The 11,717-nt window shown below is 41.9% G+C and overlaps 1 protein-coding gene across 2 annotated transcripts; it reads right to left on the minus strand.

The window, feature by feature from the left end:
- Positions 1-345: 345 nt before the first annotated feature.
- On the minus strand, positions 346-8,028 carry LOC139389649 (ATPase family AAA domain containing 1a). 2 transcript variants are annotated; one of them, XM_071136516.1, is made up of 10 exons: positions 7,940-8,028; positions 7,050-7,297; positions 6,830-6,928; positions 6,535-6,655; positions 6,207-6,407; positions 5,921-6,027; positions 5,707-5,796; positions 5,563-5,613; positions 5,181-5,353; positions 346-3,674 (listed from the first exon to the last, which is right to left on the minus strand). In XM_071136516.1, the coding sequence occupies exons 2-10, from the start codon at positions 7,221-7,223 to the stop codon at positions 3,545-3,547; spliced, it is 1,146 nt and encodes a 381-aa protein (XP_070992617.1). In that variant the 5' UTR covers positions 7,224-7,297; positions 7,940-8,028; the 3' UTR covers positions 346-3,544. The 2 variants fall into 2 exon arrangements, with proteins under 2 accessions (XP_070992617.1, XP_070992618.1); XM_071136517.1 differs by lacking the exon at positions 7,940-8,028 and adding an exon at positions 7,708-7,754 and having other exon boundaries at positions 2,708-3,674.
- Positions 8,029-11,717: the final 3,689 nt, after the last annotated feature.

Below are 11,717 nucleotides of genomic sequence, written 5' to 3' on the forward strand. Positions count from 1 at the left end.
ACTCCCGATCACGGCCGGTTGTGATACAGCCCGGGATTGAACCAGGGTCTGTAGTGACACCTCTAGCGCTGAGATGCAGTGCCTTAGACCGCTGCACCACTCCATGATACTTTCCTTCTAATAAAACACATACATGATGATGAAAGTGGTCCCTACTGGAGGACTCCCACTGACCCGTCATGACTCAGCGGGATAGTGAGTAAACAAAACATGTGCTCCATTAAAAATTCCAAAGTCGATAAACCAACAGGATATCCTACTGAGAATTGTGGCGAGAACCACAGCTGACGCTGATTACTCAAGGCTCAGGTCGATCATGCCGTGAGAGAACAGAGTGTCACGGTATGGGAGTGGATGCAGAGTATATCTGGTGGTAAAGTATGGATCGTTTCCACTGTCTCCTCTCAGAGCTAAAAATGGAAAAAAGTTAAAAGGCCCAATACAGCTGTTTTTATCTCGATATCAAATCATTTCTGGGTAACAATTAAGTACCATACTGTGACTGTTTTCAATGAAAATGGTCAAAAATAAACAAAAAATGCTTCTAAGCAAAGAGCAATTTCTCAAACACAAATTTTGCTAGGACTGTCTGGGGATGGTCTGATTTGGGATGTGAATAGTAACTGTTATTAGCAGAGAAGTTTGGAACTCTCTTATTGGTCTGTTAACTAATTTACTGGTGATGTCACCAGGCAGGGAAACATTCCATCCCAATGAAACACGCTGAAATTTCAAACGGTTCTTACATTATCCTAACTTCCCAATTTCACAGTATTATTCCAACCTCATAATATGGAAATATAAAACAATGGAAATCTTGTTTTTGACTGCACTGGACCTTTAAGGTCGACAAGACAACGTTGTTCTGATACTGCTTTCTCAGCATGAGGAGCATAGGCTGGTGTGTCTGTATGGATCCTTTTCAAAGTCTCCACTCAGAGCTGATACCGAACAATGTTGAAGTCTGAGACAAGAAGTGGTTGTGTGATAAAAGCCACCGACAGCCTGACTGAGAGACATCTCTCTCAGCAGGCCTCTCTGATCTGCAGTCATTCATGTTCAAATGGAACTGAAAGTTTTCCATTGAGACTCATGTTGTTTACCAAGAGATGGATAAAGTTCTATAATTGACAAGAACTGGGAGGGAACATGGAAGGAAGCCTTGCTTTGCTTTTTGACCCACATTTTAATGCTTCTTATGAAGATGAATTGGGTTAGTTGGGAGTCAAAAACCAGATGGCACACATACACATCAACAGTATCACAAGATGTGTTAGAAATGTAAAAATCATTCAACTGCCAGCATCAATTTATCCACGCTTTGGCAATAACATCTTTGGTAGCACCCTCTACCCTCAGGGAAACCAAGTCAGCCAAAACATTTCGTTTTGGAAGGGCTGTCCTTTGCTTTTAAAAATAGACTCAGGTTTATCTGACCAAATCCAGGCAAATCTTTTCCATTCCCAAATGGGCCCACGAGATTAGCAAGCTTTGTAGAGGTCCAGCAGTCCTCTATTGACCTAGCCAAATCCTATGGTTATTGTTAGCGCCTACAGAAAACGCATGCAAACTTGACTGTCACAAGTGCTATGCAAGCTAGGACATTTTTTGAAAGCCTGGTATGAAGCAGAGGAGTTAAATCAGAGATGTGCTCTAGAGACAATGATGCACCACAGATTAGGTGAATTAAGGGAAATAATAGTGGGATAGTGGGTGAATAGTGAAGGGATAGTGGGCAAGCTTGGACAGCATCCAGCCATCCGTGGCTTATACATAGTGAGGATCATCATCAAAAACCAAACCAGATTATGCAGAGGGAAAGAAAGCGAAAACCAGTGGGAAATAAATACACAGGGAGTGGGACTGCTTAAGCATTTCTAAACAGCTGGATCTGCCCAGTTCCACACAATTTACATACAATGGGGGGCGGGGGGGTATTCAGTGAGCCACATATAACTTGTAGACCCATATATAATGTGTCTCCTCACAGTTAAGTACAAAAGGTACTGTACTGCGTTTTGTCTGGGGGAATAGTCCGACTCAACACCCAGACCTGCCACTCATACTGCCGACCCGAGAGTAGCGGAGCCACAGCACCCGCCTGTGGTCACTCTTCAGGGGAAACTCTGACTGGCCAATCCTTAGTCAGCGGCAGCCTCCCTATTCATATACCGAGAGTAAGTTAAGTAGAGGTCTAATGAGCAAGACATTCTGACAAAAGGAACAATCTGTGTAGCCCAAAATAAAATAATGGAACTGTGTGCCTGACTACAGTCCAATTCTACCAGACTGTAGTTGGACACCAATGGTCCTCCGAGAGTAAGGGACCTGAGAAGGTCTGTTTTCTTTTTCCAGGAAATTGATTTCTCACGGTGCTCAAACCTGGTTTCCCAGGTCAAAATCAGATTCTTGTTTGAAAGAGAACAGAAAACAGCAGACAATGGGTCACACTAGAGACCAAGGCCTAACTGTAGAACTCTGTCTAGTTTCCATGGAGACAGACTGGAATGATTGACATTTTGAGACAGACTGCTGTGCTGGTCAATACCCATGTTTGAAGGTTGTTGATTATGGAACTGGCAAAAGCACAGCTGCTTTTTCACATTATATAAAGCATAAAATGATTTCAAGAACATTAGATTGTAAGACACCAGACCAATGAAGGGCATATTACTGTGACAGAAAACAAAAGAAGACATGAGGCAACTACCTTCGTCAGTAAAGATTAATAATGTAGTCAGGAGTAGTTTCAATCCAATACTTGGAGACGTACAGTATTAAATACAGTGATGAACATTCAATAAAAAGTAGATTCAGAATATCAGATTTACCAACTGATTCAACTCCCAGGGACTCTTGGTCTTTGTTAACTGTAACATGTGTACTATTGTGTACCTAATGTTTCTCATTCTATTACTTAGACATGCAGACAACTAGACACTTGGGACAGTTTAGTGCTTGCCCAAAAGAACATTGACAGTGCAAATACAGTAATATTCCTTATTCAGTACTTTTTTAAAGCATGATTATTAAAAACCAATATTGATTCACATTTTCTCATAAGATGTGTGACACAAATAAATAATAATAACATTGATGACAGAGTTCTTAGAGACAGACTCTGTCCAGTCCCTCTCACCATGTGCTGTCTGTTCAACAGCGTTACAGTGGACAGCCCTGCTTCCCAGCTATATGTACAAAGGCCGTTTTCTAAGGCTCTAGTATTTTATGATGACTCCGGGCAATGGGGATGTTCTGGGACACTGTGTGGGAGGTTGGAATTAATTGGTCAATTCAATCTGTAACAATGGACAGACAGTAGGAATTAACTGGATACTGAAGGGTATTGGTGTGGGATAAGAGGGGTACAGAGAGATTGTGGTCCAGGGACATCTCTCTCAGACTGCTTTGGACCACTGTGCTAGGACTGGGAGATGTGTGTGTGTGTGTGTGTGTGTGTGTGTATGTATATGGGGGGGATAAACACTTGGGTCGGCCACTGGTCAGTAACAATGCATTTGTAAAGGGTGTCTGAAAGAAAGGTTTAGTCCAGAGGCACCTCTCGGGGTATGAGTTCCTGGGGCATGGTGGCCTTTTTGGACTCCTTCATCTTGTCCAGGCCGAACAGCAGGTCCAGCTGGGTGATGGGCCGCAGACGCTCCTCCACCCCTGCTCTGGAGACGGATGGGACAAAGGTCAGAGGTCAACCAAAGATGCAGACACACAGTACCAGTCAAGGGTAGATAACTCTTGAATGAGTAGGTGTTCTTTATTTTTTTACTATTTTCTACACTGTAGAATAGTGACATAAAAATACAAAAAATATGAAACACATGGCCATCATGTAGTAATGTGGTCATCACCTGGAATGCATTTCAATTAACAGGTGTGCCTTGTTAAAAGTTGATTTGTAGAATTTCTTTCCTTCTTAATGCATTTGAGCCAATCAGTTGTGTTGTAACAAGGTAGGAGTGGTATACAGAAGATAGCCCTATTTGGTAAGATACCAAGTCCATATTATGGCAAGAGGAGCTCTTATAAGCAAAGAGAAACGACAGTCCATCATTACTTTAAGACATGAAGGTCAGTCCAACTGGAACATTTCAAGAACTTTGAAAGTTTTTTCAAGTGTAGTCTCAAAAATCATCAAGCGGTATGATGAAACTGGTTCTCATGTGGACCGCCACAGGAAAGGAAGACCTAGAGTTACCTCTAATTAACTTATCCTCTGCAGCAGAGTTACCAGCCTCAGAAATTGCAGCCCGAATATATGCTTCACACAGTTCAAGTAACAGACATCTCAGCATCAACTGTTCAGGGACTGCATGAATCAGGCCTTCATGGTCGAATTGCTGAACAAAACCACTACTAAAGGACACCAATAAGAAGAAGAGACTTGCTTGGGCCAAGAACCACGAGCAATGGACATTAGACCGGTGGAAATCTGTCCTTTGGTCTGATGAGTCCAAATTTGACATTTTTGGTTCCAACCGGCGTGTCTGTGAGACGCAGAGTAGGTGAACGGATGATCTCCGCATGTGTGGTTCCCACCGTGAAGCATGGAGGTGGTGGTGTGATGGTGCTTTGCTGGTGACACTGTCTGTGATTTATTTAGAATTCAAGGCACACTTAACCAGCATGGCTACCACAGCATTCTGCAGCGATACGCCATCCCATCTGCTTTGGGCTTAGTGGGACCATCATTTTTTTTCCCACAGGACAATGACCCAACACACCCCAGGCTGTGTAAGGGCTGTTTGACCAAGAAGGAGAGTGATGGAGTGCTGCATCAGACAACCTGGCCTCCACAATCAACTGACCTCAACCCAACGGAGATGGTTTGGGATGAGTTGGACCGCAGAGTGAAGGAAAAGCATTCCATATGTTTTACTTCATAGTTGTGAAGTCTTCACTATTATTCTACAATGTAGGAAATAGTCAAAGTAAACAGAAATCCTTGAATGAGTAGGTGTCCAAACTTTTGACTGGTACTGTATGTGTTTTATGAAAAATGTTCAACCATCGCCAGCTTTGAAGAGCTGAAGACTTCTCTTGTTGAAAGCGAAAAACACAAGCACAACACAATGAAGTATACTGTAACTTACAGCTACATTCAGCATAGCAAAAAGGTCAAAGACCAGCAGTTTGAAGCTTGAGTTAGAAACAGTAATGGGTGTTACTTGTCTTCCTCGTCCTCCTCCTGCATCTGCTGGGCTATCTGTTTCATCTGCTGCTTGCGGACGTAATCTCTAACACGGTACATGGCAGCATCGCGACACAGCTCCCTGAGGTCACTGCCTGATGAACCCTCCGACTTCTCTGCTATCTCCTTCAGATTAATGGCATTGCTTAGCTGAGGAAGACAGGGACAAAGTGTTGGTTTAGTATAGAGTACATTTATTCAGGCATGATACTGTAAATCACTATTCCAGATGTCATTGTCATTTGTGATGTTTGTTACTATTTAACCTGGAAATCCATCAACAGTGTATAGGTATGAAACGACTCAAACTGGTTGGATATCTGAGAGGAAACGAAGGAATGGAGATGGTGTTAGCTTACATTTTCTCCTGCCAGGATCAACTTCAGTATCTCTGTCCTCTGTCTTGTAGTCTACAGAAGTACATAACATAAGGAGAGACAGTTTTCAACATGACAGCTTGATTATCAGAGTGCATTCACAACGTTCAAGTGTGCATATCTCACTGGTAGGCCCACGTGAAAGGTGGTGGGCATTCTGCGCAGTATGGCTGGGTCCAGATCCTGTGGTCTATTGGTGGCCCCCATCACCATCACCTGCAAGAACAATACCACAACATGAACTAACTGTACAACCAGCAAAGCAAGATATTAAACCAATGGCCAATACTCACGTAAAAGCAAATAAGACAAATCTAACTATGGGAGTTGGTAGTGGTACCTGGCTGCTTGCCCCAGTCTCCAGCCCGTCCCACAAGCTCATAAACTGGGCCTTCATCATGGCTGTGGCCTCATGGTCCAGACTGGAGCGATTCCTCAGGAAGGAGTCTGGAAAATAAGACTCAAAAAGTGAACACAGCCTCAAATATGATTATATAATGTTTGAGGTTAAAGAAATCAGTAAAGGATATCAATCAAGAGCATTTACACTACTGGATATTTAATGAACGGCTCTCACTAATGGTTCACATATTAGTTTTAAAACAGAGATACGTAATGACACACACCAATTTCATCTATGAAAATGATACATGGCTGGATCTTGACAGCCAATGAGAAGACCGCAGCGGTGAGCTTCTGTGATTCGCCGTACCACTTGTCCGTCAGAGTGGAGGGCTGCAGGTTGATGAACTGGCATCCTGAGGCTTTGGCGGTTGCCTTGGCAATAAGCGTCTTCCCACACCCAGGAGGCCCATACAACAACACCCCTGAGGTGGTGACAGAGAGAGAATCAAATCATTAATTCACTTAATGCCCAAAAGTGTTAACCAAAATAATTTACTTTGGAAGAAGAAAATATGCAAAATACAAGATGATGTGCCCTGAAGCATTCACCTTTGGGAGGCTGAAAGAGTTTGGATCCAGCCAGTAGGTGTCTCTTCTGGAAGGGAAGGATGACAGTGTCCTGCAGCTCATAAATTACCTCATCAAGCCCTGCAATATCCCTCCAGGACACCTACAGATGAAGAGCAGCAAAATCATTAGGCTTTCAACTTCATAAACAATGTGCAAAATGACTCCTTTCCTCTAACTTACTGTACATAGCACCGATTATGTAACACCACAAACTTGGTAAGTCACAAAAATACAATTTAAAGAAGAACTGTCACACTTTATAGATTTCCCTTACCCTCATGCTGCGTGGATCTACCAGGTGAGAAGCAATGTTCATCTCATATTCAGTGAGTTTGACACCCTCCACTCCAATCTGCTTCATCAGCTGCTCTGCCTGGAGGAGGAGATGGATGTCACTCTACTGCTTAACACAATTGATGGTTAATCTAACAATAATAAATAAATATATATTATAAGATGAATCAGATCTAAACATAAACAATATGTGCGCATACCCTTTTCTTGGCCTGGATCTTCTGTTTATGTGTAGGGTCCATTGCCTCCACCACCCATTTGATGCCGTAGTAGGTGGCAGCTCCAAAGATTGTCAGTCTCACAATCATTCCCACTACTTCATTTCGGGAAAGAGGGCGCATCAACACCTCCTGGGGAATGTCTTTCAGCAACATCTCAGCAACCAGCCGTCAGCCCATTGGCAGAGAATGACAATATGCGGTGCACAGGGAGCTGCCTGAAAGAGAAACTGGAAGTACAAAAGACAGTTTCAAGCTGTACTGTAGCAACTGAAGCAGAAGGAACTGTTCAGCTCAAGCTTAGCTCACGTTCACCAAAGTCAAAGACGCAAGCCTACACTCCTTAACAGTACATATTGGGCTAAGGTCAAGCTTAATCTTGTAACATACATGACTCATGATTAAGGTCATGCTGTTCTACAGTGATTCTCTATGAGATGAAACCACTGTCACGGAACGCCACTCCAGTAAATACAATTACTGCACACTAGCTACAGTCAGCTGCTAGTCCTAACAAAATAGCTCGCTAACGTTAGCCAACATCTCACTTCTGTCAACTGCACATCTGACTGCAAACATGTGTTACAAATTATAATTGCTTACTCTAGTAGTTACGATCGGACATATAACAAACACTCACGATGAAGCTTGCTAGCTAGCTACTGCCTTCGGCTTAATTTGGATTGCTATGGATGCTAGTTATAGCTACCGTTATCATGAATGCTAGCTAAATAGCTGGCTAGCTACATGTATCGCTAGCTAGTAACGTTAGTCAAGCGTCAAAAGAAACAAATGAAACTACATATATGCAGTCTCTAGAAAACCGTATGTGATGTCATAAAACAACGAAACAACCCTAGAAATACACTCACGAAATGTAGGCAACCCCACAGCGAACTAGCTAGCATTATGTGAAGTGTTACTGGCACTGTACACCGATCTGAGGCAAAGGTTTAATCCTCGATAGTTCCGGTCTAGTTCCGTATCCGCAACTACCGTTCTTCTTCTTCTTCTGTAGGGTTTATGGCGGACTAAAACCACAAAGGGTGTTTTTGCCGCCAAACAAGGTACAAAGAAAATCCATACGTAATAAGAAACGAACTTAATCCATCCAAATAAAAATAGTACATTGATAAATCAAAACTCCCACTTCTTCCTTCTTTCAAATCTCTTTATTTCCCTTTTCAGGCTCTAGGGCCTGAGAGGGTGGTTCGGCTTGTGACAATATTTCATGTAACTCCTTTACCGAGAAATCTTTCAGCGCCAGGAAGTGCTCCACCGCATCCACAATGATTTATATCTCCCTGGACCTTCTCTCCACCTTGGCAGTGCCATTAATCACCATAGCTATAAATGCCACAAAGTCCACCTTCTTAACCTTTAAAATGTCAGGATCCTGCTGGTGAAAGGCAACCCCTGCAGACTGCAGTGAAGGCCTATCCACCACCATGGACTCTTCAGGTGCACCATTCAAACCCTCAGCCCTTTTAACAGCTGCTGCATATGAAATGCTCTAGACAGCCCTGACTTTGGCCACGTCTTTCGAATGCCCCACAAGAATGAAAGAGAATGACGTGGCCAAAGTCAGGGCTGTCTTCATGGATCCCACCACAATTGTAACATGTCACATTTTCATCACTTTTATAACACATTATATGATCTTTTCCACAACTTGGACATCTCATCTTCTCCCTTCTGCAAACACTTCAAACATGATCAATAGCCTTACAATGATCACACTGCATTGGACTTGGGATAAATGCTCTGACTCTGTAGTTAATATACCCGAACTACACTTGAGTAGGGAGAGACTCCATATCAAAAAACAAAAGAACAGATAGACTCTTCACTTTATCTTCATTCACCACACGATTTGTTTGACATGCATCAATCACTCCAGGAATATTTTGAATCTCTTCAACATCGACTTCTCACGATGTGCCAGATATAACCCCCTTGAGGGGTGCCCTGTTTCCAAGAGACACACATAACACTTCAAACTTATTAAATCGGGTGAGACGCAACACACGTTTTTTCTGATCTGCCTCTCATGATCCTTACAGCCTTCACTCTACCCAGCACTCTCTCCACCAGTTTGGATATCTCAAATGGATTCCTCAAGATTGGTAATTCGATCAGCTGCTCCTCATTTACAAACCATACTCCTAAAAGATACGAAGTGACATTCTCATCACTGTACCCTACTTTGCTCCTTTTTCCATTATTTTGGACAAGATTCCAATTCTTCTTGATTCTACAACCATTAGACCGCTTCCGCCATCTTTTTCAGTCTCCCCACTCTCAAAGCCTAGACAAATCACTGTTCCGTCTCCCGACTACCATGCACCACAAATACTACTGAATAAAGGTATTATAAAAATGTGACAGGATACCGTGTTCATCACAAATACATTTGTCTATTTAACAAGTAATGACACAATAGCAGTCATCTGAGAGATACAGTATCCTAATTCCACATAGGAGCCACTGGGTGGCATACTTAGCACACTGGATAAAACAGAGAGCAGCACAATGGAGAGCAGCACGATAAGCATGTACAGTGCCTTCAAGAAGGTATTCATACCACTATATAGTACCTTCATATTTTGTTGTTACAGCCTGAATTCAAAATGTATTAAATATATTATTTTCTCACCCATCTACACAAAATAGCCCATAACGACAAAGTAAAAACATGTTTATACAAATGTATTAAAGAAGGAAATACAGAAATATCTCATTTACATAAGTGTCATTTTCGTCATAAGGATCGGACCAAGGTGCAGCGTGGTATGCGTACATTCTTATTTATTTAAAGAATAAAACACTGAACAAACTAAAAAAAAAATAACAAAACGAAACATGACGCTATACAAACGAGTGCTGACAGTCAACTACACATAGACAAGATCCCACAAACACCAAAGGGAAATGGCGTAAATATGATCCCCAATCAGAGACAACGATAAACAGCTGCCTCTGATTGGGAACCAGATCAGGCCACCATAGACATACAAATCACCTAGACCTACAAAAACCATAGACACAAAAAACCCTAGACAATACAAAAACTAACGTATCCACCCTAGTCACGCCCTGACCTAACAAAAATATAAAGAAAACAGAGATATCTAAGGTCAGGGCGTGACAATAAGTATTCATAGTCTTTCTGGGTAAGAATTTTGCACACCTTTATTGTACAATATTTGTACATTTTTCATTAAACAATTCTTCAAGCTTTGCCAAGTCTAAACTGTAACTAGGCCACTCAAGAACATTCAATGTCGTCTTGGTAAGCAACTCCAGTTTTATACTGAGTGTACACAACATTAGGAACATCTGCTCTTTCCCATGACGTAGACTGACCAGGGGAATCGAGGTGAAAGCTATTATCCCTTATTGATGTCACCTGTTAAATCCATTTCAATCAGTGTAGATGAAGGGGAGAAGGCATGTTAAAGAAGGAGTTTTCAGCCTTGAGACAATTGAGACATGGATGGTGTATGTGTGCCATTCAGAGGGTGAATGCGCAAGACAAAATATTTAAGCCCATTTGAACGGGATATGGTAGTATGTGCCAGGCGCACTAGTTTGAGTGTGTCAAGAACTGCAACACTGCTGGGTATTTCACGCTCAACATTTTTCCGTGTGTATCAACAATGGGCCACCACCCAAAGGACATCCAGCCAACTTGACACAACTGTGGGAAGCATTGTAGCCAGCATCCATGTGGAATGCTTTCAACACCTCGTAGAGTCCATGTCCTGACAAATTGACACTGTTATGAAGGTAAAAAGGGTGCAAATCAATAATAGGAAGGTGTTCCTAATGTTTTGTACACTCAGGGTATATATGACCTTGTGTATTAGGTTATGGTCCAGTGTCTATTGGAAAGCAGACTGAACCAGATTTTGCCTGTGCCTAGCCCTATTTTGTTTTTTTTTATCCAAAAAACTCCCTAGACCTTGCCGATGACAAGCATACCCATAACATGATGCAGCCACAACCATGCTTGAAAATATGAAGATTGGGGAAAATCCAACACATCACTGAGTACCAAACATAATGCTTTATATTCAGGACATAAAGTTAATTTCTTTGCCACATTTCTTGCAGTTTTACTTTAGTGCCTTATTGCATAAAGCATCTTTTGGAATGTTTTTTATTTTGTAAAGTCTTCCTTCTTTTCACTCTGTCATTTAGGTTAGTATTGTGGAGTAATTACAATGATGTTCATCCATCCTCAGTTTTCACCTGTCACAGCCATTAAACTCTGTAACTGTTTTAAAGTCATCATTGGCCTCATGCTGAAATCCCTGAGCGGTTTCCTTCCTCTCCAGCAAATGAGTTTGGAAGGACACATGTATCTTTGTAGTGACTGGTTGTATTGATACACCATCCAAAGTGTAATTAATAACTTCACCATGCTCAAAGGGATATTCAATGTCTGCTTTTTTATTTATTTTCCCGTTTACCAATAGGTGCCATTCTTTGCGAAGCATAGGAAAGCCTCCTTGGTCTTTGTGGCTGAATCTGTGTTTGGAATTCACTGTTCGACTGAGGGACCTTACAGATAATAGTACGTGTGGGGTACAGAGATGAGGTAGTCATTCAAAAAATCATATTAAACCCTATTATTGCACACAGAGT

The sequence above is a fragment of the Oncorhynchus clarkii genome, chromosome 30 (assembly GCF_045791955.1).
Source record: "Oncorhynchus clarkii lewisi isolate Uvic-CL-2024 chromosome 30, UVic_Ocla_1.0, whole genome shotgun sequence".
In the NCBI taxonomy this organism is placed as follows: Eukaryota; Metazoa; Chordata; class Actinopteri; order Salmoniformes; family Salmonidae; genus Oncorhynchus; species Oncorhynchus clarkii.

Bases quoted from the DNA above. Each gene is read 5' to 3' on its own strand.
- LOC139389649 (XM_071136516.1), bottom strand. From the start codon at position 7,223: ATGTTGCTGAAAGACATTCCCCAGGAGGTGTTGATGCGCCCTCTTTCC. The intron at 5,797-5,920 runs GTACCACTACCA...TTGTTCTTGCAG, and splicing joins AGACTGGGGCAAGCAGCCAG to GTGATGGTGATGGGGGCCAC. The intron at 5,354-5,562 runs GTAAGCTAACAC...TGTCTTCCTCAG, and splicing joins TGATCCTGGCAGGAGAAAAT to CTAAGCAATGCCATTAATCT.